This window comes from Sturnira hondurensis, unplaced genomic scaffold (assembly GCF_014824575.4).
Source record: "Sturnira hondurensis isolate 20B ecotype Veracruz unplaced genomic scaffold, ASM1482457v3 Scaffold0001120, whole genome shotgun sequence".
NCBI lineage: Eukaryota > Metazoa > Chordata > Mammalia > Chiroptera > Phyllostomidae > Sturnira > Sturnira hondurensis.
The window spans coordinates 1,296,895-1,321,361 of record NW_028073751.1 but is presented as its reverse complement, the minus strand read 5'-3'; the positions used below and the strand labels follow the sequence as shown (position 1 = coordinate 1,321,361).

The window sequence follows — 24,467 nt, the reverse complement described above, 5'->3', positions numbered from 1 at the left end:
TGATCTATGGTTCTCTCATGCATCCATGTTTCTCTCCCTCTCTTTCTCTCTCCCTCCCCCCGCTCTAAAAATAAATAGGTCAAATCTTAAAAAACAAACAAACCTCTTTTGCCCTGGCTCGTATGGCTCAGCGGTTGGAGTGCTGGTCTGTGAACTGAAAGGTTGCAGGTTCTATCCCCAGTCAGGACACATGCCAGGGTTTCAAGCCAGGTCCCCAGATGGGGGCCTGTGAGAGGCAACTGATCTATGTTTCTTGCATACATCTTCTTTCTGTAAAATATAATAATAAAAAAAGCATATCTTGACCTGAGTGGTGGTTATATGAATATATGACAAATAAATAACAAAATCATCGAACTGTACACTTAAAATCAGTGTGCTTTTCTCATTTTATTGTATGCATTAACCAAAAAACAAGAATAACAAAAGAAAGCTTTTGTCAGTCAACATTGGCAAAGTGAAAATGTTCAACTTAAAAAAAAGTCTGTAGCCTAAAACATAGGAGAAAATGTATTATCGATGTGTGACCGGCAGTTAATTAGTAAAAAACAGGGTTTCCTTCCTCCTGGATTTCATAATGCTTGTGGCATTTGTCAGTCTTCTTAAATGTGTCTTTGTTGTGACTTCTTTTATTATCTAAGTAAATATTCACTTTTGAAGTTAAAAAATTTTACGCCAGGAGAGAAAGCAGAAGATGCTAGGTTGGATAATGTTGGAGCCACACCCAGCTTGGAACCATGGGCAGCCTGTGCGGGTGGGGTCCTGTGGTGGTCCTGGGGGAAGCCACCCATCAGGCAATTTGGCCTGCCTGATGGGAAGCCTGCTGCAATCAGGCTCAGCCTGCTTCCCCTGCAGAGGAAGCCCCTTCTGGCTCATCTTCCTGAGACAAAGAGGCTGAGCAACACAATGATGTCAGCTTGATCAATTTTTCTTCCTAACAGTTCTCAACAGTGACCTTGGAGGTGAGGCATCCTTAGGGGGACCTCACTGAGTAATAGAGATGAAGGACACTGAGAAGGGGGTACCCAGGCTGCAAGCCCCTGATGAGCAGTGCTGGTAGCAAGGCCTCCCATTACATCCTGGAGCTATTACCTTGGGGAGAAGGAATTGGACAAGCCTGCCTTTCCATTATGCAAAGAAAGGGCTTTTCAAGTAAATTTCCATTTAAGTATGAGCTTAGATCAGTGAAGATGGGGACATAATAGCTGAGATGGTCATCACAGCTATTAAAAATACATTTTTCCCTGTGCTTAGGCTGCCTATCATCTTCACAATGTTCATCCCCAGAAGAATATGACTCAACCTTTCCCAAGCTTCAGGGAGGCAGGTTAATGTCCATCTGTATCTCCACCTTTTTAATTCTGCCCACACCCTAGCACATGTAGTTCCCTAATCCTTTTCTTCACTGTTCTTCTCATAACTGTTATTAAATAATTCCTTGTGTAATTGTTTGGTTATTGTTTTTACCCCCTACTAAACAGTCAATGAAGCCCATGAATGTAGGGATTGACTATCTTATTCATCACTCTATTCCTAGAGCTTGACACTTAGTGGGAGCCAAGTAAGTAGTTGTTAAATAAATGATGGATGGATGAGTGAACAAATAGGTGAAAGATAAGTTTCCAGGAACCCCCACATTGCAGCATAAGGCTTTGGAGATAATCCTGGAATCCCAATTCTACCATTTCCTAGCTGTTTGACCTTAGGTAAGTTTCCAACTGTGAGGGTTTCAACTCCACATTTGCTCTCTCCCCTTTTCTTTGTGACCCTCTTAGCTTTTTCTATCAGGTGAGGGGAGCTAGTTTCCTTGTTTTAAGGATCTTCCCACAACTCCCAAGCGTTGGAAACGGGGCAAGTGGCCCTCAGAGTATACCCCCTACTCTACTAGGTCCAGCACAAACAATGCCTCCTTTTTAATGACAAAATCTTTTATTACAAAATCATAAGCATGTAATTTGGTAACATCGTATCACACTCAAGAACACCATATGAGACGTTAGGTGAAATGTTCAGATTAAAACTATAAATTATTACACTCATATTATCTATTGCCCTACCAGCCACACTCAAGCAAGTGTTACTTCTGCTGGACACTGTGTGTAGACCGCTGCCTCAGCACCACTAGTGGCTGCGAACCAGTGGTTCTCAAAAAGGAGGGATTCTGCCCTCCACCCCTTTCCCAGACACTTGGCAACATCTGAGACATTTTCTGTTGTCAGCTTAGGGAAGGGGCATGCTACTGACATCTAGTGGGTAGAGGCCAGGGATGCCAAACGTCCTCCCCCCAGCCCCAACAAAGAATTAACCAGCCCAAATGCTAAAAATGCCAAAACCCTGCTGGGAACTGACTGTTCTTTCAGTCCTCACTGGGTTTATATGTAATAAATTCTTCCTGGTAGTAGTCAGTCCTCACCCTTCTTTGGCCTCTAGTGTGGTAGTGGCCACAGTCCTCCCATATGTGGCCCAAATAGCTTTTAAACAACAGCTTTTCTGCTTAAGCAGTTTGAAGAGTAGAGAGAGGGGGAATGACTCTATCTGTTGGCCAGAGCAGGATCACAGCAGGAGAAGGCAATGAAATTTTTTCCAAGAAAGGCCTCAGGTATGTTAACTGTGCTACACACCCTGAGGGCAGCTGGAAAATGTTGGGTGAGATAGGACATGCCTGGATAAAGCTGTTACCAAAGCTGTTGTGCATAAGCTTGAGGTTAGGGCCTAGAGTTGTATTTAGCAATTTCTAATTCTTCTTGGAATGTTTTTCTTCTTGCTTTCTAGTATTATTATTTTTTATTTTCTTGCAACAGCCCTGGTGGGTATGGCTCGGTTGATTGGAGTGTCATTCCATAACTGAAGGGTCCCCAGTTGGATTCCCAGTCACGGCACATGCTTGGCTTGCAAGCCAAGTCCACATTTGGGGGCCTTCAAGAGGCAAGTGATCAATGTTTCTCTCACACATCCATGTTTCTCTCTCCCTCTTTCTCCTTCCCCTGTTTCTAAAAATAAAGAAATAAAACAAACTGTGAAATATATGATACTTTATATAAGTGTGCTTTTATAGCATACAGGAGAGGTCCCCAACCCTTGGGCTGTGGGCTGGTACTGGTCCTGAGGTAAGTGGCAGGTGAGTGAGCAAAGCTTTACTGCCTGAGCTCCTTCTCCTGTTTCGCCCCCACCTCCCACCTCCACGGAATGGGGTCCTTGGTGCCAGAAAGGTCGAGGACCACTGCCATAGAGTATCTAAGTACCTTTTAAAGAATAATATTAAAAGGAACACCATGACCCACTATGCAGATTAAGAAATAGATCATTACCAGTTCTTTAGAAGCCCCCATGAGACACACAGTCTCTTTGCTTCCTCCTTCCCCCCTCCTTTTTCTCCTTTCCTCTTCTCCTTTTTTTTACATTCTTTCTTCCATTCTGTTCCTTTTAAATAATTTTTTTCTTTCCGCATTCCACCATTTTATAACTGTGCAATCTAGAGCAAGATACTTAATTCTTTAGCAACCTTATCTGTAAAATGTCAATAATAATGTGACAGTGGGAAATTGTAACCCACCCACCATTCTTTTGACATTGTTGCTCTAAGTGCTGACTCTGACTAATACGTGGCTTGTAGATGAACAACATGTGTGTGTAAGAATCCTAGAAACTAGTTTCAAAAGATAGAGACTCCACCTTCAAGCATCCCAATTTCCAGAGATTTGCTGACCTACGTCCATGAAGCCAGGATGACTAAACCCGGATGATGCACACACACCAGATCATCACCTGTTTTGTCAAATGGACTGTGCTAGTCTGCACCCAGGGGATTTTGCAACCCTCTCCCTTGATCTCTTTGTTCTGTTCCCCTCTCCCTCCTTACAAAAACCTCTGCCTCCAGTGAGAGGTGGAGATAGGCTTTGAGACCTAAGTCCCTCATCTTCCAGGTGGCCAGCACCTGAAAATAAACCACTTTCCTTTACATCAGCACCACCTCTAGAGTATTGGCTTTTGTAATGGCAGACAGCTATACCTGCTTTCGGTTGCAATAAGAACGATATCTACCCTGCTGGCCTGTTGTGAGATTTAGTGAGATAATGTTTGTGTAAGAGTTAAAGTGAGATAATTTATGTAAGAGTTTAGTACAAACCTTGGCATATAGTTGCAAGTCAATAAATAGGGATTGTTTGTGTTTTTATTATTTTTATTCTTTTCGAGAATTAAATTTATTTACTTATTTAATTCCTTTTTTCCTTTTTGTTTTCTTATTTATTTAACTTCCTTTTAAAAAAATCCTCACCCAAGGACAATTTTTCATTGCTTTTAGAGAGAGGGAGGGAGAGAGGGCGAGGAAGAAACATTAATGTGAGAGGGCGAGGAAGAAACATTAATGTGAGAGAAAAGCATTGACTGTTTGCCTCCTATACTTGCCCTGACAAAACCTGAAATCCAGGCATGTTCTCTGGCCAGAAATCGAGTTTGCATCCAACCGAGGGCTTGATGCTCCAACTAATCGAGCCACATTGGCCAGGGTCTCCGTTACCATTTATCCCCCCTACACTCTCTTTCACCTCCACCCACCATTCCCCCATTTACTATTATCCATTTTCTATTATTTTTAAATCCTTTCTTCTCTAACAAAAGAATTCTGTGGTATAATGGAAATAAGCATGAACTTTGGAGTTATGCATTCAAATTGTGGCTCTATTAGGTACCACCAGTGGCTTAATGCAAGTCACTAAATGTTTCCATCTACAAAACAAAGGTGATGATACTAGGATCATACACAGTCGTTTCACCATCTTAGAAATCCTGTGCTCTGTCACTCATCCCATCTTTTCCCCTTATCTCTGGCAATCACGGATCTTTCTACTTTTCCAGAATATCACATAGTTGGAATCATACAGTATGTAATCTTTTTATATTGGCTTCTTTCACTGAGTAAAATGCATTGAAGTTTGCTCCAAGTCTTTTTATGGCTTAATAGCTCATTTGGTTTTAGTGCTAAATAATATTCTATTCTATGAATATACCAATTTATTTATCTATTCACTTACTAAAGGACATCTTATTTTCATATTTTGGCAATTGTGAGTAAAGCTGCTATAAACATCCGTGTGCATTTTTTTTTTTTTGCATGTTCAAGTCCCTTGGGTAAGCACCAAAGAGCACAGCTGCTGGATCATATGGTAAGGGACTATTTAGTTTTGTAAGAAACTCAAACTATCTTCCAAAGTGGTTGTACATTTTGCATTCCCACTAGCAATGAATGACAGGGGTTTTTTTGTTTGTTTTTAGAGAAGGGAGGAAGGGGAGAAAGGAAGGAGAGGGAGAGAAATACTGGTGTGAGAAACATCAGTTGGCTGCTTTTCGTACATGCCCCTACTGAGAACCGAACCTGAAACCTAGGCATGTGCCCTGACTGGAACTGAACCTGTGACCTTTCGGTTTGCAGGATGCCTCCCCACCAACTGAGCCACACAGGCCAGGGCTGAATGAGAGTTCTTGTTTTTCCACAGCCTCGCCAGCCGTTGATGTCAGTGTTCTGGATTTTGGCCATTCTAATTGGTGTATAGTGGTATATTTATTTTTCATTTTGGTTACTGTATTCAAGTTTTTTGTATTGACCATACATTATTTTGTGATAGAAAAAAATGTATTATAAAATAGAAAGCTATAAAGTCCAAATAGTAGCAGGGAGTAGAAGGCATGGTGAAGGAAAAAATATAATACAAAGTAGCGATACTATCAGAATGGCTATGATTTTAAAAATTCTAAAAAATTTTGTGTGACAATTATATCCAATTTAGCTTTTCATTCTTTGGGAGGAAAGACTGGCTACACCAAAGATGTGTTGCTTGTAGAGTAGTAATTGCCAAAAGCATCTTGAAATCATCTCTATTTTGTTATTGAAAAACAACAAAAATTATATACAACTATAAAAACAAAAAAAATTGATAAAAGGCAAAATGTAAGAATGCTAAACAAGTCATAAAAGCATTATTGGCCCTGACCGGTGTGCCTCAGTTGGTTGGGAGTCCTTCCACAAACCCAAAAGTCACCAGCTAGAGATTCCCAGTCAGGCACATGCCTGGGTTGCAGGTTTGGTCCCTGGTCCGTGGGAATGAGAAGCAACGGGTGGAGGTTTCTCTCTCCCACTGATTTTTCTGTCCCTTTCTCTCTCCCTTCCTTCCCCTCTCTCTAAATCTCTCTAAAAATAAATAAATAAATAAATAGATAGATAGATAAAATCATAAAAGCATCATTTCACTGCCTATAATGCCATTGTTAAATAAAAAGTTTTAACTTCCACGACTGAAAGCGTTGATGAAAATAAAGGGTTTATTAGACCATGTCTAACAAAAAAAGAAGAAGAAGACCGGTCTTGTAGCATACCATCTCAACCCGGCAGCTTGACTAGGTAGGAAAGACGACATGTCATCCCAGAATTTTGCAAGCCTCTTTTTTCACCAAGTAGCGGCAGAAAGATGTAATTTGTTCTGAAAGAATTCACTAGACATAGGCATCACTTGATTATCCAGTGGCACAGGATGCGCCCACAAACTACACTTTATCTTTCGTTCAATCACATCACCCCAAAGGTGCAGGACACTCCCTCCCTGCAGTCTTTCTAGCTCCTACTCCCACCCTCAGCTTCCCAGGGCACATTTCACTTATTCCTCTCTGTCACGCCCAGAGATTGTGGCTTTTTTTCCCTCCCTTTCCTGTTTCTAACTTTCCCGCCCCAGTAGGTCTTGGCCAATCAGAAAAGTAATTGTTTCTTCTTTCCCGGCCTCTTGGTGACGTAACGCAACACAAGATCTATGATTGGTTTTCCTGGAGCAAGAGTTCACCAATAACAGGCAAACTTTTTTGGTGCAGGCGCTCAGCTAGTATTATCGCTGGTGATTGGCTGAAGTGGCTGAGACAGAAAAATGGCTGTGAGTCCATCTGTAGTCCCTGTGGCCCTGACGGCTCCAGTGGTACCTGTCTTGTCAGCGAGTGGCGATTTCTCAAATTTGCGGGAAATTAAAAAGCAGCTGCTACTTATTGCCGGCCTTACCCGGGAGCGGGGCCTACTGCACAGTAGCAAATGGTAAGATGTCGGGGTGGGAAGGGACCCGGCTTAATCCTTGGCTTTGGGGGCTTGTGAAGCTGATTCCGTTTGCCGGGGTGTTCCAGGTCTGCGGAGTTAGCCTTCTCCCTTCCGGCGTTGCCTCTGGCCGAACTTCAGCCACCTCCGCCTATTACAGAGGTAAGGACTTTACAGCCCGCGCTCGCCATCAACCGAAGAGGTACGGAGTGACCTGTCCCTGGAGGGGAGCAGATTACTTAGCAGGAATGTTTGTAGAGGGAATTCAAGCATTTAAAGAGCAGGGTGGTTGTGTTGAGCTTTGAAAGATCTGGTGGTGCTTTTACTTACGCTGGGGAGAGTAAGTAAACACTCCTTGCTTAAGATTTCAGCCCTTTAGGTTTTGTAGCCCAGCCTAGTCAGTAGTCATAACGATGAGCAGAATTAAGAGTTTTTACAACAGTACGAAACTGGTTTTGGATTCAAACAGCTATAGGTTCAAATCTCAGCCACACTACTGACTTTTGGCAGCTTAACCTCTTGAACCATAGTTTCCTCGTCTGTGAAATGAGGATACTTGTATTTACTTTATGGAATATTGAGAGAATTAAATGAGATATGAATATATATTTCATACACATATGAAATATATATTTCATTTATAGTACATATGTTTACATAGTTTGTGTAATCTGAATGCTTTTATCATAATCCATTTGTTACATGATTCCAACAACTCCTCTCCTCATTTAAAAACAGTGACTGTTCTTTACCCCAAAAGGTGTGATGCAAGTGAGAGGAGGAAGGGGAAGAAATAAGCAAATGGCAAGTGGATGTGAAAAGAGCCACCACAATCCTAAGCTAAATAGCCACATTTAAGACATTTTTACTAGTGAAGGACATGCCAAATATGTTTTGGTTCCTGTTTTGGAACAAGAAGAATGAGGAGAATTAAATTATTAAAGTTTTAATCAACTTATTCCTAGAATTTGGTTGGGAGGGTTGTATGTTTTTAACTTAAAAATGCATCATTTCATTTTTTTACATAGAGAATAACAACAGTATTCTGTACTTTTTGCAATACTAACATGTCAAAACCTTATTTTACTTTACCAGTTTTTAGAGAGAAAAGGGAAGAGAGAGAAACATTGATTTGCTGCTCCACTCGTTTATACATTCATTGGTTGGTTTTCATATGTGCCCCAACTGGGTATTGAACACACAACCTTGGCCAACCTAGGCATATCCAACGATGCTCTAACCAACTGAGCTACCCAGCCAGGGCTTTTCAAAATGCTCCTGAAGTACAAAAAAGTACAAGTAATCGCACAGTGTATTGCATTTATGCAGGGATTTAAAAGCCTGGAGAAGGAAGGGAATGTTAAATATTAACGCCAGACATTTTCCATGGCTTTTTTTACTTTTTCCTTATGTCAAATCTATATTATTGGCTCCATTTTGCAGATGAAGACCTGAATACTCGAGAAGCTACGTAGCTTCCCTACTAATGTCATGAAACCAAGAAATCAAAGAGTTAAAATTTGAATACAGGTCCCTAATACTAAAGCTAATATGCAACCTCCACTACATTTGCAGAAACAATACAAATTTCTGAGTGGTTGGTTTAGTTTTTTTTAAAAAAAAAAGTTTTATTTTTTTGCCCTGGCTGATGTGGTTGAGTGGATGGAGTGCTGGACTGCAAAGCAAAAGGTCACTGGTTCAGTTCCCAGTCAGGCACATGCCTGGGTTGCGGGCCAGGTCCCAAGTAGGTGGTGTGTGAGGATCAGCCACACATTGATGTTTCCCTCCCTGTCTTTCTTCCTCTCTCCCCCTCTCTCTAAAAATAAATAAATAAAATCTTTTAAGAAATTTATTTTACCCCCAATGTTTTATTTGGGGGGGGGGTGGAGTTCTCTGACCTTGTTTCATAATAAAATAAATATATATATATATATTTTACACGTATTTCAGGTTTTTTGGGAGGAGGAAAAATTACTTTTTCTTACATCTTGAAATTAATGAATATACATCATGGATTTGAACTTCTATTGCCCTATTCCCAACCACTTACAAAAACTTATCTCTTTTCTAGGAGGATGCCCAAGATATGGATGCTTACACCCTGGCCAAGGCCTACTTTGATGTTAAAGAGTATGATCGGGCAGCACATTTCCTGCATGGCTGCAATAGCAAGAAAGCCTATTTCCTGTACATGTATTCTAGATACCTGGTGAGGGCCATTTTAACATGTCACTCTACCTTCAGTGAAGCATCTGTATTTAGAACCAAGTAGAAAGAGTTAAATCTTTTAAATAGCTTAGCAGTAGTCTACTTGGTGAATATACTTTATAAAAACTTTACAATAATAAAGGAGTTATTATTGACATAAAGTAAAAAATGATATGAAATAAAATATTTAAAATATTGATAATATTAATTATTAACAAAGATGTGGGCCAGTAGACCCCATTTTAGTAGTTAAACGTTCATACAGCCGTATTGGAAGTCAGTTTTGGCTGAGTATGTTCATTTGAAATGCTATGACCAAACAATTCTACTTTAACTTGTCCAATGCAGATACCCCAATATATGTACAAGATTATATGTACAGGGCTGCTCACTGAGGTATTTTTTGTAATACTCCCAAAATGTCAACAACCTTAATATCCATTTGTCAAGAAATTCACTGTTACTTCTTGCCTAAAGTATTTTTTACTTTGGTTGCAAAATGATGATCTTTCCCTCCAGCAGTCTCTACATGTACTACTTACCACTTGGCATTCCACTCTAAGCAAGAGCCTTTCCATTGATCACTGTGGGCTCAAGATTTCTTGAGAAGATTTCAAGATTTCTTTCAAGATTTCTTTTATTTTTAATCATTTATAATTCAGTACTGTACTTAATTATTTTGGTACTCATATTACTCCAGATTTGATCAGTGGTAGCCCCTGAATAGTTACTTAAAATTAGTAACCAGTAGTCGACACCGTTTTGTTTGGTCTTAAGCCCTTGAGATATTAGAATCAGGCTGCTCATTTTAGAACAGGATCAGAATAAATTGGTAAAAAGGCCTGAGTGTGGATTTTCTCTTACAGTCTGGAGAAAAGAAGAAGGATGATGAAACAGTGGATAGCCTAGGTATGAATTTCTTTTTCTTACCTTTTAGATAAGGCAGGGGTTGCACACACAAATGGCTCTAGGAACCAGGCAGATAACACACGTGTATGAAGTAATTTAGGGAGAGCTGTTTCCAATTAGATCGAGTAACTGGCTGATTGTCACCCAGCTCTAGCTGAGGGCTGCTTTGTGGCCTGGAGTTGTCAGGGCTTTCTTTCCTAGGCCCTACCTGGTCACTGCAATCTGCAGCCAGTAATTCAGATTTTTAGTTGAGACTTCTGATTTTTAAATGTTACTAGTTCAAAAACTTAAACACTTTTGTGGTCCTAAAAAACTATGACTGCAGACCACTATCAGCTGTAATTTTTGGAAGAAAATAAACAAGTTGTATAAGATATCATCGGCCACTTGTGAGTGCTTGCTGGAAGTTTCAGGTGTAGCTGCTTGATGCCAAAGGGAATATCTAGGTCTGTACTTGAAGACAGTAGAGACTTTGTTTCTTTCCTAGGTCCTCTAGAAAAAGGACAAGTGAAAAATGAGGCTCTCAGAGAACTGAGAGTAGAGCTCAGCAAAAAGCACCAGGCTCGGGAACTTGATGGATTTGGCCTCTATCTGTAAGTGTTAGAGTAACTTAGAACTTCCTATAACATGCTCCTGAGTAGAAAAGATGTTACAGAGCATTAACGTTTGTGATTGTTTCCTTCTTTGCTAGGTATGGTGTTGTGCTTCGAAAACTGGATTTGGTGAAAGAGGCCATTGATGTATTTGTGGAGGCTACTCATGTTTTGCCTTTGCACTGGGGAGCCTGGCTAGAACTCTGTAACTTGATTACAGACAAAGAGATGGTAAATTGAAATGAGATATGTGAAAAACCCTGTGCTTCAAGTCTTATGTTATTCTGTAATAATGGGGTGGAGGGAGAGAGGTTTGCTAAACCTTTGACTGTAGCTAGCTCTTGGCTCCTTCTCTAGTCTCTTTCACTGTTGGGATTTTGGTCTTAAGGTCTTCATTTGAAAGACAGATGTCTAGCTCTTGTTTGGTAGTTGCTGTTGGATTTGCATTTGGTCGTATTAGAATATCTTTTCATGTTCATGTTTTCACATTCAAATTTTACTCTAACTAGTTTTATAGACTAAATGCTGTTACAGCGTCTCTCCTGATTCTAAAGATGCTACAGGAAAAGTTCACCTGATATCAAGGATTATATTTAAAATATGTTAAGTCTGCTAAGCTCACAGGACTCTGTGAAGACATAGAGATTTGTTAATGAAATAATGTATATGAAATTGCTTTATACACTGTAATCGTTTTATTAGTCATCATTAGAGGATATTAACTACAGAGTTTATTTTGCTGTCCTTCAGTAGTTAATGGAAATGAGGACACATTTCCATTTGCTTGCTCTAAAGAGCCAAAGGCTGATTGATTTCTCCCAATAATGATATATGCTACTAAATCTGTGTCTGAAATCTTAACCTTGGTTTACTTGTATTCATCTGTCTCTAACTGCCTACTAGACTTTATCTCAAAATACACAAAACTAAATTTCTCATCTTATCTGCCAAATTCTTTTTCCCAACTCAATAGACTCATTAGTGGCACTATTTCTCAAGACACTCATTCTTAATGTCTCATTCATATTAGTCTCTTCCCTTTCTTTTACTTCCTTTACCTATTCAGTCACCAGATAGTGCCATGGTTTTCTTCTTGTATACACCTCTTTCTCTCAGCTTCTTTTGCCATCTTGGTTTTCATATCCAATTTGGATTTCTTATAAGTAATAGATACTTTTACATAGCTTTCCCATCTTTAATGCTCCCATTTCCAAGCCATCCTGCATACCATTTCCAAACTTTTTCTTAAAACACCCATGTATCATGTCATTCTCTTGCAAAAAACCTGCAGTGGTTTCCTATTTGCATCGCATTTCTTGTTGCACCATAGGACCCACCCTACCAGTTCAGTCTTACACAAACCACCTTGTTTGCTCAACTTCTTTACCCACACTCATCATGACTATTTTCCCTCTGTTTTTGTTGCCCTCTCATAGAACATTGTCTTTTTTTCCTCCACTCCCTTTTTTTCTCTTCAAATTTACTCATCCTCCAAGACACCTCAGATCCTATCTATTTTGTGAAGCCTTCCCCATCTAGGCCCTTTTCTCTGTACTATGCTTGTAAGTCCTATTATAATTGAACTGCCCTTTGTTCATTATTAAGTGCTGTGATAAACTTTTGGTGATAAAGTCCTTTATGCCAGCGATTTTCAATGTTTTTCATCTCATGGAACACATAAACTAGTTACTAAAATTCTGCAGCACACCAAAAATATGTTTTTTACCAATATGACAAGAAAAATAGGTATAATTTTGCTTTATTCACACCAGGAGACTATTGTATCAGCTGTTGTCTTTTTTTTTAATTTGACAATCTAAGGGAAAAGAGGTCAGTGCCCCTGACTAAATAGTTAGGTATTGCATGTTTTAAAAATCCTTGTGGCACACTGGTTGAAAATTGCTGCTGTAGACAATAAAAATAGTTCCTTGATGTTCATTTGGAGAGAGGTCAAAGTATACTAAGTATGTTCCCCTCTCTCCTGCTGCCAGCTGAAGTTCCTGTCTTTGCCTGACACCTGGATGAAGGAGTTTTTTCTGGCTCACATATACACAGAGTTGCAGTTGATAGAGGAGGCACTGCAAAAGTATCAGAATCTCATTGATGTAGGCTTCTCTAAGAGCTCATATATTGTTTCCCAAATTGCAGTTGCCTATCACAATATCAGAGGTAAGTGAATAAGGACAATGAAATCCATTAAACCCTGAAAGTAGCATTGTATTGTTTTCTGAACTATCTTCTTTCTGCAGATATTGACAAAGCCCTCTCTATTTTTAATGAGCTAAGGAAACAAGACCCTTATAGGATTGAGAATATGGACACATTCTCCAACCTTCTTTATGTCAGGGTGAGCTGCTTCCTTTACTTGGTCTTCATTAGCTCTTTTGTGCTTTCATCTGGGTTGGATTGCCACTCAGTTGCATTAGCTACAAGAAAAATAATTTAAGGGTTTCCTTTTTCATGCTTAGACCATCCTTTTCTTTTCTTCCAGAGCATGAAATCTGAGTTGAGTTATTTGGCTCACAACCTCTGTGAAATTGATAAATATCGTGTAGAAACGTGCTGTGTAATTGGTAAGAGTCATCATTCTTTTTCTTTTAAGTTTTATCTTTATTGTAAGTAATTCAAATGTAAAAATAACAACAATATAAAAGTGTCAAAGGTCACAGAATTATATACGGTAGAATGTGAAAGCTCACTGTGTAACCCTGTCCCCAAGGTTGTTTGGTGAACATGGCTCCAGAATGTTTCTCTGTGAACACTAAGAATGTGTGTGCATGCACTTGTGTGTGTACAGTTTGCTTGTAAAAATAATATCATTATACACACTGCCCTGTAACTTCCTTTTTTTAAACTTAATATATCTTTCCATTTTTTTAATTTTACTACATCTAGATTTTTTATTATGTTTTTATGGCTATTTTGTATTTTATTATATAGATGTGCCATCATTTTTATTTAATCATTTTCTATTATATAAGGTATGACCAGTGTTTGTTAATACTAAAATTGCTTCAGGAAATATCTTTTTTTTAAGGTTTTATTTATTTATTTACCTTTAGAGGGGAAGGAGAGAGGGAGAGAAACATCAGTGTATGGTTGCCTTTTGTGCATCCCCTGCTGGGAGTTGGCCTGCAGGGAACTGGCCTGCAACCCAGGCATGTGCCCTGACTGGGAATTGAACTGCGATCCTCTGGTTCCCAGGCCTGTGCCACACTAGCCAGGGCCAGGAAACATCTTCGTTTGTGTACATCTATTTTTGCTTGTTTATGCAATTATTTCTGTGTAATAAGCAATAAAAAGACTGGATGAAAAGTGTGTATATTTTAACCTTTAGTATTACTGAAAAGTTTGTAAGAATTTCCAGGCCTATGTAAAGAGATGGGAGTACCTGTTACCTGTTTCTCTGTATTAGGTTGTCTCAGTTTTGGCACTAATGACATTCTGAGCTAACAGCCTTTTTGTGTGTGGGGCTGTTCTGTGCATTGTAGGGTGTTAGCAGTATCCCTAACCTATACCCAGTGCTCCCTTCCCCCAGTTATGATGATCATATATGTTTACAGGTATTGCGAAATAACTTCTTGGGGTCCGAATCATCCCTGGTTAAGAACTATGGTCCTATGTACTTGGCCATGCTAGTGTGGCCTGATAATCAGTTGATAGAAAGAGATGAATGGCCATTCCTGGATAAAAGTAAGCTTGGTTGATTGTAATTGAAAAGCATAGGTTCCCTGGAGGTGAAAGAGATAGTGTCCCTGAGTCTTTAGTGACACACTGCATTGAGATCATGCATTTGTATCTCTCAAGCTCAAGATGTTGTTAATAAACAAATAGGATTTTAATACATTAACTATTCAATAAGTATTTACAGCCCTTGTGGAAATTGTAGTCTGGCATGGGAAATAAGTATTAAAAAAAAACAAAACGTAGTGAATCCTATGGGAACATAGATAAGAGTAGGAACAAGTAATCTTTTCAATATCAGAACATTATGAATCCAGTCCATTAAGGTGAGGGTGGAACTCTCAATTTATTCAGAAAACATCATGCATCTGAGTACCAAGCACTGTGCTTTGTATTGTAGAACCTACCCTGATTGCCTATTTAGGAAGGCAATAATAAAACAATTATTATACTGCGTGGTGAGTGTTATGATTGAGGCAAACATAGGATGCTAAGAGAGTACATAGTAAAGGCATCACATCCAGTGTGAGATTAGGGAAAGTGATGCTTGAAGAACAGGCAGGAGTGGAAGAGTTCAGTAAGGGAGAAGGATGGACTGCGGAAGGGTATCACAGTGCAGAGGTAGTTAAGTGTGGAACAGATGTTGTGCTGGAAATAGTTCAACATCCTGAAGCATGGTGTGGGAGGTAAGAATGTATCAAAAGGGGCTAGATCTTGAAGAGCCTTTTTTGTCTTAAAGTTTAGATTTTCTTCTTTAAGGCAGTAGGAGTCTTCTGAAGGATTTTAAACCAGAGTGATGAAAGTTTTCAGGTTTTCATTCTCAAATGATGATTGTAGACTGTGCTGGGAGGATTAGAAAAAGGCCAAGACTAGAGGCACTGAGACCAGCTAGGAAGCTTTTACAATAATCCAGTCTAAGGATGATGAGAACCTAGGAGGAGGATGTATTGACAGGAGGAATGGAGAGAGGAATTTAGGAACTAGAGGAAACAGGAATTGGTGACTGGGTAGCCAGACTGATAACAGTGCCCTTTACATGAAGAAAGGAAATAGAAGTGGGGAAGATTAACAAACGGTTCTTTTTTTCTAAACCTATTGCCTTAAAGCCAATTAAAAGAAAAGGCCACATACGTATAAAGAGGAATGATTTAGGAGTTTCTTGTTTTTTTTTTATTAATCACTTCAGATGAACTCTTCAATGGACTGTTTTTTTTTTCCTCAGCATATCTGTAATACCCAGCAAAGTTCCTGAGATTTAGTTAATAAATGTTTGTTGAATTCAGCCCACCTACCTTAAAATGTAAGAATAAGGAACATTAGCCCTAGCTGGTGTGGTTCAGTGGATTGAGTGCCAGCCTGCAAAGCAGAGCGTTGCTGATTCGATTCCCAGTCAGAGCACATGCCTGGGTTGCGGGCCATGTCCCATTAGGGGGCATGTGAGAAGCAACCAATGGATGTTCCTCTCATACACCAATGTTTCTCTCCCTCTCTTTCTCCTTCCTTTTCCTTTTCTCTAGAAATGAGTAAATAAAATCTTTAAAAAAACAATGTAAGTTGCTTAGCACATTGTAATCATTCAATACTTTTTAGCTATTCCAACTGGTCAAAAAATCACATCTACTTAAACTTTGTTGAGGACTTCCGCCAAGATGGAGGCATAGCTGGAAACACTGTGCCTTTTCCCATAACCAAGTTTGCATACAACAAAGGTTTGGAGAACAAAGCCACAGTCAAAAAACAGAAAATTGAATTATACGGAAGTCTGACAACGACCAACCGATCAACGGGGACGGTAAGAGGGGTGGAGCCAGCAGCGGAGCGGGGTCGGGCAGGACAGATCCCCCAACCTAGGCGTGCAAGTCAGGGTGTGGGGCAGACTGACCGCGGTTGCACATTTGCGCACAGTGAGACGGACCGCGCAGGCCCCAGGGGGCGAGGGCTGAAGGTGATGGCACACTCGTGTGCAGTGGGACAAAACGCATGGGCCCGGTGACGGTGGCACCTGTGGCTGCGGCGCGGGAGGCGATAGCCAGGTCGCCATTGCTCCTCGTTGACCCCGCCCCCACATACAGCATCACAACCCAGCGACTTAGTTGCCCTGTTCTAGTGAACGCCTAGGGATCCGATCCTGCTATGGAACAGGCACGAACAGGCCAAAAGATGGCGCAAGAAGAACTCAAAGTCCCAGAGCCAATAACTCAGCGACCAAGAAATTGCCAGCCTCTCAGAAGCACAGTTCAAGACACTGTTTATCAGGATGCTCACAGAACTGGTTGATTATAGTCACAAATTAGAGGAACATATGAAGGCTAAACTAATTGAAATGAAGGGAGATGTCCAGGTAACCAATAGCGATGGAAAGGAAACTGGGACTCAAATCAATGGAATGGACCAGAAGGAAGAACGAAACATCCAACCAGAATGGAATGAAAAAATGAGAATTCAAAAAAATGAGGAGAGGCTTAGGAACCTCCAGGACATCTTTAAATGTTTCAACATCCGGATTATAGGGGTACCAGAAGGGGGAAAGAAACAGCCACGAGTGGAAAACTTATTTGAACAAATAATAAAGGAGAACTTCCCCAGTCTGGCAAAGGAAATAGACTTCCAGGAAATCCAGGAAGCTCAGAGAGTCCCAAAGAAGTTGGACCCAAGAAGGAACACACCAAGGCACATCATAATTACATTAGCCAAGACTAAAATGAAGGAGAGAATCCTAGAAGCAGCAAGATAAGGGGACAGTCACCTACAAAGGAGTTCCCATCAGACTGTCAGCTGATTTCTCAAAAGAGAACTTACAGGCAAGAAGGGGCTGGAAAGAAGTATTCCAAGTCATGAAATCCAAAGACCTACAGCCAAGATTGCTTTATCCAGCAAAACTTTCATTTAGAATGGAAGGACAGATAAAGTGCTTCTCAGATAAGGTCAAGTTCAAGGAGTTCATCATCACCAAGCCCTTATTATATGAAATGCTAAAGGGACTTATATAAGAAAAAGAAGATGAAAAATATTGACAATGAAAGGACAGCAAACTCACAGTTATTAACAACCACACCTAAAACAAAAGCAAACCAAGAGGACAGCTAGATCAGGAGCAGAACCATAGAAATGAAGAACACATGGAGGGTTAGCAACAGGGGAGTGGGAGGAGGAGAAGGGGGGAGAAGGCACAGAAAATAGCATAGATGGAAGGTAGAAAATAGATAGGGGGAGGGCAAGAATAGTGGGGGAACTATAGAATCTAAAGAATTTGAGACATGGTTATAAACTAAGGGGGGAGAATGGTGGGGGAGGGAGTGTGTGGGTCGAGGGGAATGAAGGGGGGGAATAGAACAACTGTAATGGTATAATCAATAAAATATATTTTTAAAAAAACTTTGTCTAGAACTTAACCATTCTAACTTCTTAACATCTCCTTTGTCATCCTGATTTCCTTAGCAGCTAGGTTATACCTTTGCTACCGCTATGACCCCATTTCTCCTATTCTGTTACAGAAGTTAACCTTTGGGCACTCTGCCTAGGGTCTCTGTTTCTGAGTCAGGGGCAGAAGCAAAGATATCTTTGTGCAAGACATAAAATTCTCCATTTTGCTTTTTTCCAGGTGAATATGAACTTGAAATTGTGCTTAAACAATCAGGTATAGGGTACAGACAATTGTTTTAAATAATTTCTCCTAAATCGAACTAACAACTGGGTCTATAAAGATTTCAAAAAAATATGGAAGTTTTCTGTTTTTTCCCAAAATGAAATCATATTCTGTAATTTCTCTGCAATTTGTTTTTTCTACTTGACAGTATATCATACTCTGTGTGTGTGTGTGTGTGTGTGTGTGTGTGTGTACACACACACGTACATATCTCAAAACCTCTCTATTTAGTTTATTTGTGCATATACAATATATACATAAAGGAGATTTTTTGAAGTGCAGGGTTTTTTTGGTGGTGTTTTTTATTTTGCTTGCTGCTCCCTTTCCCCTTTAAGATACATGTGTTAGGATGTTCCATACCAAATAAAAATGTATATACACATATGTAGGGTTTAATGGGCTATTTGCTTTACAAAAATAGATCACATTAGCTCTGGCTGGTGTGGCTCAGTTGGGTAGAGCATCATCCTGTAACCTGAAAGGTTGCCTGTGTTATTCCTGGTCAGGGCACATGCCTGGGTTGCAGTTCAGATCCCCAGCTGCGGGCACACGAGAGGCAGCTATTGATGTTTCCCTCTTTCTGCTTCCCTTCCCCTTTCTCTAAAAATAAATAAATAAAATATTTTAAAAAATATGTAGAAATACACATTTCTCTGTATTTCCTTTTTTTTATTCAACAAGATCTCGTAAAATTTTCTCCAAGTGTTGGTATAGCTGTAGTTCATCTTCTTTTTTAAAAATTTGCTTTATTGAGTCCTGGCTGGTGTAGCTCAGTGGATTGAGCACAGGCCTGTGAACCAAAGGGTTGCTGGTTCAATTCCCAGTTGGGGCACATGCCTGGGTTGCAGGCCAGGTCCCCAGTAGGGGACACATGAGAGGTAACCACACATTGATGTTTCTCCCACTCTTTCTCCTCCCCTTCTCTCCCTAAAAATAAATAAATAAATACAATTTAAAAAATAGCTTTATTGAGGTATAATTTACAAATCATAAAATTCATCCACTTTATAGTTCATGAGTTTTTATGAATTTATACAGTTGTGTAACCATAGCCATAATCCACTTTTGGATACTCTTGTCATCCCAAAAAGTTTCTTTGGGTCTATTTGCAGTCAGTCTCACTTCCATTGCCTAGCAGGCACAGATCTGCCTTCTGAATGTTTTATCTTTTTTAGAAGTGTCATATAAATGAAGTCTCGCAGTATTTAGCCTTATTGTCTGGTGTCTCACCTAGCAGGTTTTGAGGTTCATCCATGTTGTAGCATGTAGCAGTAGTTATTTCCTTTTTATTGCTGACTAGTATTCCATTGTTTGGATATATAACACATTTTGTGTGTCCATTTACTAGCTGACCTAAGACAAATGGCTTTTGTACCCTTTCTTCAGACAAAATCTTTCACAGAATCCTAATATCTTTGACTTGCTTTTTTAAAGACCAGTAATAATATAACTGCTTTGATTCCTGAGGGAGAGGGAGCTCAGAGCTCCACATTTTTCACCCTTGAGTTACCTATCTCCTTAGAACCCTAAGAATATAGTTGGAAAACCACCAATCTAAAGCTTACTCTAGAAATTTCCTACCCTTTAAGAAAATATGTGTATAAAAACTATATCCAGATGAAAGAAAATGAAGGAAAAAACTTGGAGCGTTAGGGAACGCTTTTTTTTTTTGTTAACCAGAATGTGTGATAGATGATACATATTTCCCAAGGGAACACTGATACTCCTCTTGTGTACAATTTGGCTTTTCTACAAGGACCTTGAGGGAAGTGGGTTATGCTTTCATGCTCACTCTGTGAAATGCTGTCTATTTCGGAGGACTTGTGTTTTTACCTTTCTAATTATTCCTATTTTTGTTCGTTTTTCAATCAGGCAATTATTATAGTTTGCGTTCTCAGCATGAAAAAGCAGCCTTGTATTTCCAGAGAGCCTTGAAATTGAATCCCCGGTATCTTGGGGCCTGGACACTGATGGGACATGAGTACATGGAAATGAAGAACACATCTGCTGCTATTCAGGCTTATAGGTGAGCTCCTAGTTGCAGGGTTAGGTGGAACAGATTGCCAGGATACTAGGAGCCTCTGTTGAGCCTGCAGGTTGCTAACCTTGATTCTGCCCTTTTATCGGTCTATCTTCCATTTCTTAGACATGCCATTGAGGTTAATAAACGGGACTACAGAGCCTGGTACGGCCTTGGGCAGACCTATGAAATCCTAAAGATGCCATTTTACTGCCTTTATTATTACAGACGGGCCCACCAGCTTCGGTAAGTCTGGCCACTTGACAATGTGTTTGTTGTAGGAAGGGCTGCTACTTTTCTTTTCTTTTGACGGCTACTAAGTGACTAGCTGCCAGGTGGTTTGTGGAGTGTAGATGTACTGGACAAAGAGATGATTTATGTCCCAGATGGGAGAAAGCAAGATGGCCTGAGATTTCATCATGCCACTAAGAATGGTGTGCAATTTAAAACTTACGAATCGTTCATTTCTGGAATTTTCCATGAAATAGCTTAAGACTGCAGTAGCTGAAACTGTGGAAAGTGAAACCTTGAATAAGTGGAGGGGACCACTGTAGTAGTGGTGGTGGTTCCTCAAGGGAGGACTTTTAGCTGTCTATAGTCTTTGCTCAGACTGCTATTCCTGTTTTCTCTTAGGCCTAATGATTCTCGTATGCTGGTTGCTTTAGGAGAATGTTATGAGAAACTCAATCAACTCGTGGAAGCCAAAAAGGTATCTGAAATTGACTCCTAGAGAATTTGAATGGAAATTTGCTGTTTGGATGAAGAATTGGGCTATCTGTGCTCTTTAACTTTTCTTCATTCTGATATCTCTACATAGGGAAGTCTGAAAAAGTACATAGGCTTAAAAGCAAAGCTGGGGTGACATCATCAGTGGGAATGGCATTATGTAGCCTGGACCTATCAGATTTAATAAAAATACCTTGTATCTTGCAAATCTGAAGTTTTGGGAGCTTTGTAGGACCTGAGCCTTTACATGATTAGACTTGGCACATGTGGCAATCATCAGATTGACTGGTTTATTTTTTTGACAGTGTTATTGGAGAGCTTATGCTGTGGGAGATGTGGAGAAAATGGCTCTGGTGAAACTGGCAAAGTGAGTGAATGGAGTAAAATGCTATTGATATTTCTTTTTTTCAAGATTTTATTTATTTATTTTTAGAGAGAAGGGAAAGGAGGGAGAAAGAGAGGGAGAAAAACATCAATGTGTGGTTACCTCTCAAGTGCCCCCACTACTTGGGGATCTGGCCCGCAACCCAGGCATGTGCCCTGACTGGGAATCAAACCGGCCACCCTTTGGTTCACTGTCCAGCGCTCAATCCACTGAGCCCCACCAGTGAGGGCCAGTATTGATATTTCTGTTGGCTTCTCTGGTATGTTGGGTCTTGCATGCTCTAGAGCCTCCTATCCATCATCCTGCATGAGGGTGGTGATGTAGCATGGTGTATGAGTACTTGTTTGGAAACTTAGCCATCTTGACTTGAGAGAATGCCACTATTCTTTGAAGGGGGAGTTGCTTTTTTATTAGGCAAGGGATTGAGAATGAATTGAAATGAAATGAAATTTCCACATCAGAGCAATCTAGGAAAACTAAGTACTGATCTCCTAATAAGGACTAGGAAAATAAGAAATAACTCAGAAATTATAGACAAACAAGGTTCTTAAATGCAATTTTATTCCTGCCAGTTCTTTGCTGGTTTCTTAGGAAAAAATCTGAATTGCTTGGTATCTTTTTAAAATCTTACTCAGGGTATTAACAGCAAGTTTTTGCAAAGGTGTCTTACCCAGCTTAAGTATTTACTAACTGTCCCTCCATTACCAGTAGCAGAGTAATGATTTTCAGCTTTGATAAGATAACCATCACATCTGGGCACTAAAACTATTCTGGGTCTGTTTGTTATTTATGTTAAAATTTGTAAAGCCCTGGCTGGTGTAGCTCAGTGGATTGACCTCAGACCTTCGAACCACATGATCAAAGTTCAATTCCCAGTCAGGGCACCTTGACTGGGAATTGCCAACCCATGCCTGGGTTGCAGGCCAGTTTCCAGCAGGGGACTCACAAGAGGCAACCATACATTGATGTTTCTCTCCTTCCCTTCCCCTCTAAAGATAAATAAATAAAATCTTTTAAAAAATTTAAAAAATGATACTTGTCTATGTATTGTTATTTTTTTGGTCTCAATCATGTACTTTTACTTTTTATCACTAGTTTGGCTTTGAGATATGATTTGTACTTAAAGAACGATTTCTTTTGTAGGCTTCATGAACAGTTGACTGAGTCAGAACAGGCTGCCCAATGTTACATCAAATATATCCAAGATATCTATTCCTGTGGGGTATGTGTCATGAGCATGACAGCTCGGATGCTGATCTTATTTATATTTATTCTTTTTATCAGTATTTTTAATCGATCGATTTGTTGTTCCACTTAGTTCTGCACTCATTAGTTGGTTATTGTATATGCCCTGACTGGAAATTGAACTTGCAACCTTGGTGTATCAGGTCAGCTCTCTACTGGCTGAGCTACAGGGCCAGGGCTCTGACTTGAGTCGTTTCTGTTTTCCCTACCTAGGAAATAGTGGAACACTTGGAGGAGAGCACGGCTTTCCGCTATCTGGCCCAATACTATTTTAAGTGCAAGCTGTGGGATGAAGCTTCAACTTGTGCCCAAAAGTGCTGTGCATTCAATGATGTGAGTATTAGTTCTTTAATAAAGAGTGGATTTTAGGCTTGAACATATGATCTTTACCATGATTTGGGGCTGGGAAGTAGATAAGAGGAATAAAGGCTACCTTGATTTATAGAACTTACATATGAGTATTTTAGAACCCATTTTTGAGAGTATCTTTGGACATATTTTGAAATAGTTGCCTGACTTTGTTTCAGACCCGGGAAGAAGGTAAGGCCTTGCTCCGGCAAATCCTGCAGCTTCGCAACCAGGGAGAGACTCCTTCCACCGAGATGCCTGCTCCCTTTTTCCTCCCTGCTTCACTCTCAGCTAACAACACTCCTACGCGCAGAGTTTCTCCACTCAACCTGTCTTCAGTCACACCATAGTTGGCTACTTTCAAGCTAGCACATTGCTAGACCCAAATTAAGCCTTACCTCCACGTAAAAAACGTCCATGTTTGTTCTTCTAAGGACCTTAGTTCTTTGATGTGTACAGATGGAAACTCCTTGGGCAGAGTTTACAGAATCACCTTCAGAATAGACAGACAGAAGAATCCTGGCAGGAAAAGATGTTGTCTTTTGCCAGTTAGAAGCACTTCTTTATTCCTTATGTTCAGGGTAGCTGCAGATCTTGGCCTTCTTCCCAGTTTCTTCCACCCCTGCCCCCCAAATTCTCTATAATAGCACTTTAGCCCCGGCAAGGCTACTGGAACAAAGTATTAATGCTGCTGGGAGTGGATGATTTCTTGAGAGGTAAGGAAGGGAGAAAAGTCTGTGACTCTACCCTCTGCTGAAAATAGGGTCACTGGATATCCTAGCAAGGTCAGGGCACTGAATAGAACATGACCCTGTGGTCCTTGGATTTGTTGAACATGACTAGCCTGGTGTCAGATGTTAGGTCTAAATGGAATAAAGCTGTACATTTGTTCTTATTCTAGAGAGATTCTTCCAAAACAGTTTTGAAGTCTCCTAGAAGCTTTCAAATTGGAAGGAACTTACTAGAGTTGAATAAAAGAAGGGACAAAAGAATCTCACTGAGCATATGAAGGCCCCTTCTGAAGGCAAAAGATGTCTTACAGAGTTATCTATATCTTCCACTAAAGCAAAGTAGGGAGACAAGATTAGATAATTTCGTGGACATTTGGGAATAAACTTCATTTCAAGCTGGTCTGTTTTAGTATTTTTGATGTAATTGTCATTTTCTCCCCTATCTCCAACAGAATTTTTTTTCAGGCATAATAGGATTAGACAATGTAAGGAAAATCACTGTTAGTGTGTTCTGAGGGTTTCCAGCCTGTGCATGTGTATTCAGTAGGGGGTAATATGCTATGACTGTGTATGCTGTAATGAATTCGTATAGTAGGTGATAGGTATTGAGTTCAGGACCCAGCCTTCCTATGTTCATGTTTCTAGAACAAGTTTGTTACCCATTCACCTCCTATCATACGACACTTCATTTTACATTAAGGAAGGCTTAGAATATCTAATGGATTCATTAGATATTCATTAGTCCCATGGATTCATTTCTTACCAAGCTTTCTTAGGTATCTAGTGCCATTTCTGTGCAAGGTTTCCATGGGCCTGAATGATGATTTTCAATTTTCCTTCCTTTTTGTAATTTAAATGATTTTGCTAAATTTGGTATTCAAATTAAAAAAAAATGTAAAACAA

The 24,467-nt window shown here is 39.9% G+C and overlaps 1 protein-coding gene and 1 long non-coding RNA gene across 3 annotated transcripts; both read left to right on the top strand.

Moving 5' to 3' along the window:
* Positions 1 to 3,226: 3,226 nt before the first annotated feature.
* LOC118997524 (uncharacterized) lies at positions 3,227 to 24,448 on the top strand. Its single transcript, XR_005068677.1, has 3 exons — positions 3,227 to 3,238; positions 5,843 to 5,844; positions 24,307 to 24,448. It is a non-coding gene; the product is annotated as an uncharacterized LOC118997524 (long non-coding RNA).
* Positions 6,879 to 23,847, top strand: CDC23 (cell division cycle 23). 2 transcript variants are annotated; one of them, XM_037061174.1, is made up of 16 exons: positions 6,879 to 7,072; positions 7,159 to 7,231; positions 9,141 to 9,278; positions 10,144 to 10,186; positions 10,674 to 10,779; positions 10,878 to 11,010; positions 12,771 to 12,948; positions 13,029 to 13,126; positions 13,271 to 13,352; positions 19,982 to 20,135; positions 20,256 to 20,375; positions 20,763 to 20,838; positions 21,161 to 21,222; positions 22,384 to 22,462; positions 22,699 to 22,818; positions 23,013 to 23,847. In XM_037061174.1, exons 1-16 carry the CDS (start codon positions 6,912 to 6,914, stop codon positions 23,181 to 23,183), a joined length of 1,794 nt encoding a protein of 597 aa, XP_036917069.1. In that variant the 5' UTR covers positions 6,879 to 6,911; the 3' UTR covers positions 23,184 to 23,847. The 2 variants fall into 2 exon arrangements, with proteins under 2 accessions (XP_036917069.1, XP_036917077.1); XM_037061182.1 differs by lacking the exon at positions 7,159 to 7,231 and having other exon boundaries at positions 7,001 to 7,072.
* Positions 24,449 to 24,467: the final 19 nt, after the last annotated feature.

Bases quoted from the DNA above. Each gene is read 5' to 3' on its own strand.
- CDC23 (XM_037061174.1), top strand. From the start codon at position 6,912: ATGGCTGTGAGTCCATCTGTAGTCCCTGTGGCCCTGACGGCTCCAGTG. The intron at 10,187-10,673 runs GTATGAATTTCT...TTTCTTTCCTAG, and splicing joins TGAAACAGTGGATAGCCTAG to GTCCTCTAGAAAAAGGACAA. The intron at 13,353-19,981 runs GTAAGAGTCATC...TTTTTCAATCAG, and splicing joins AGAAACGTGCTGTGTAATTG to GCAATTATTATAGTTTGCGT.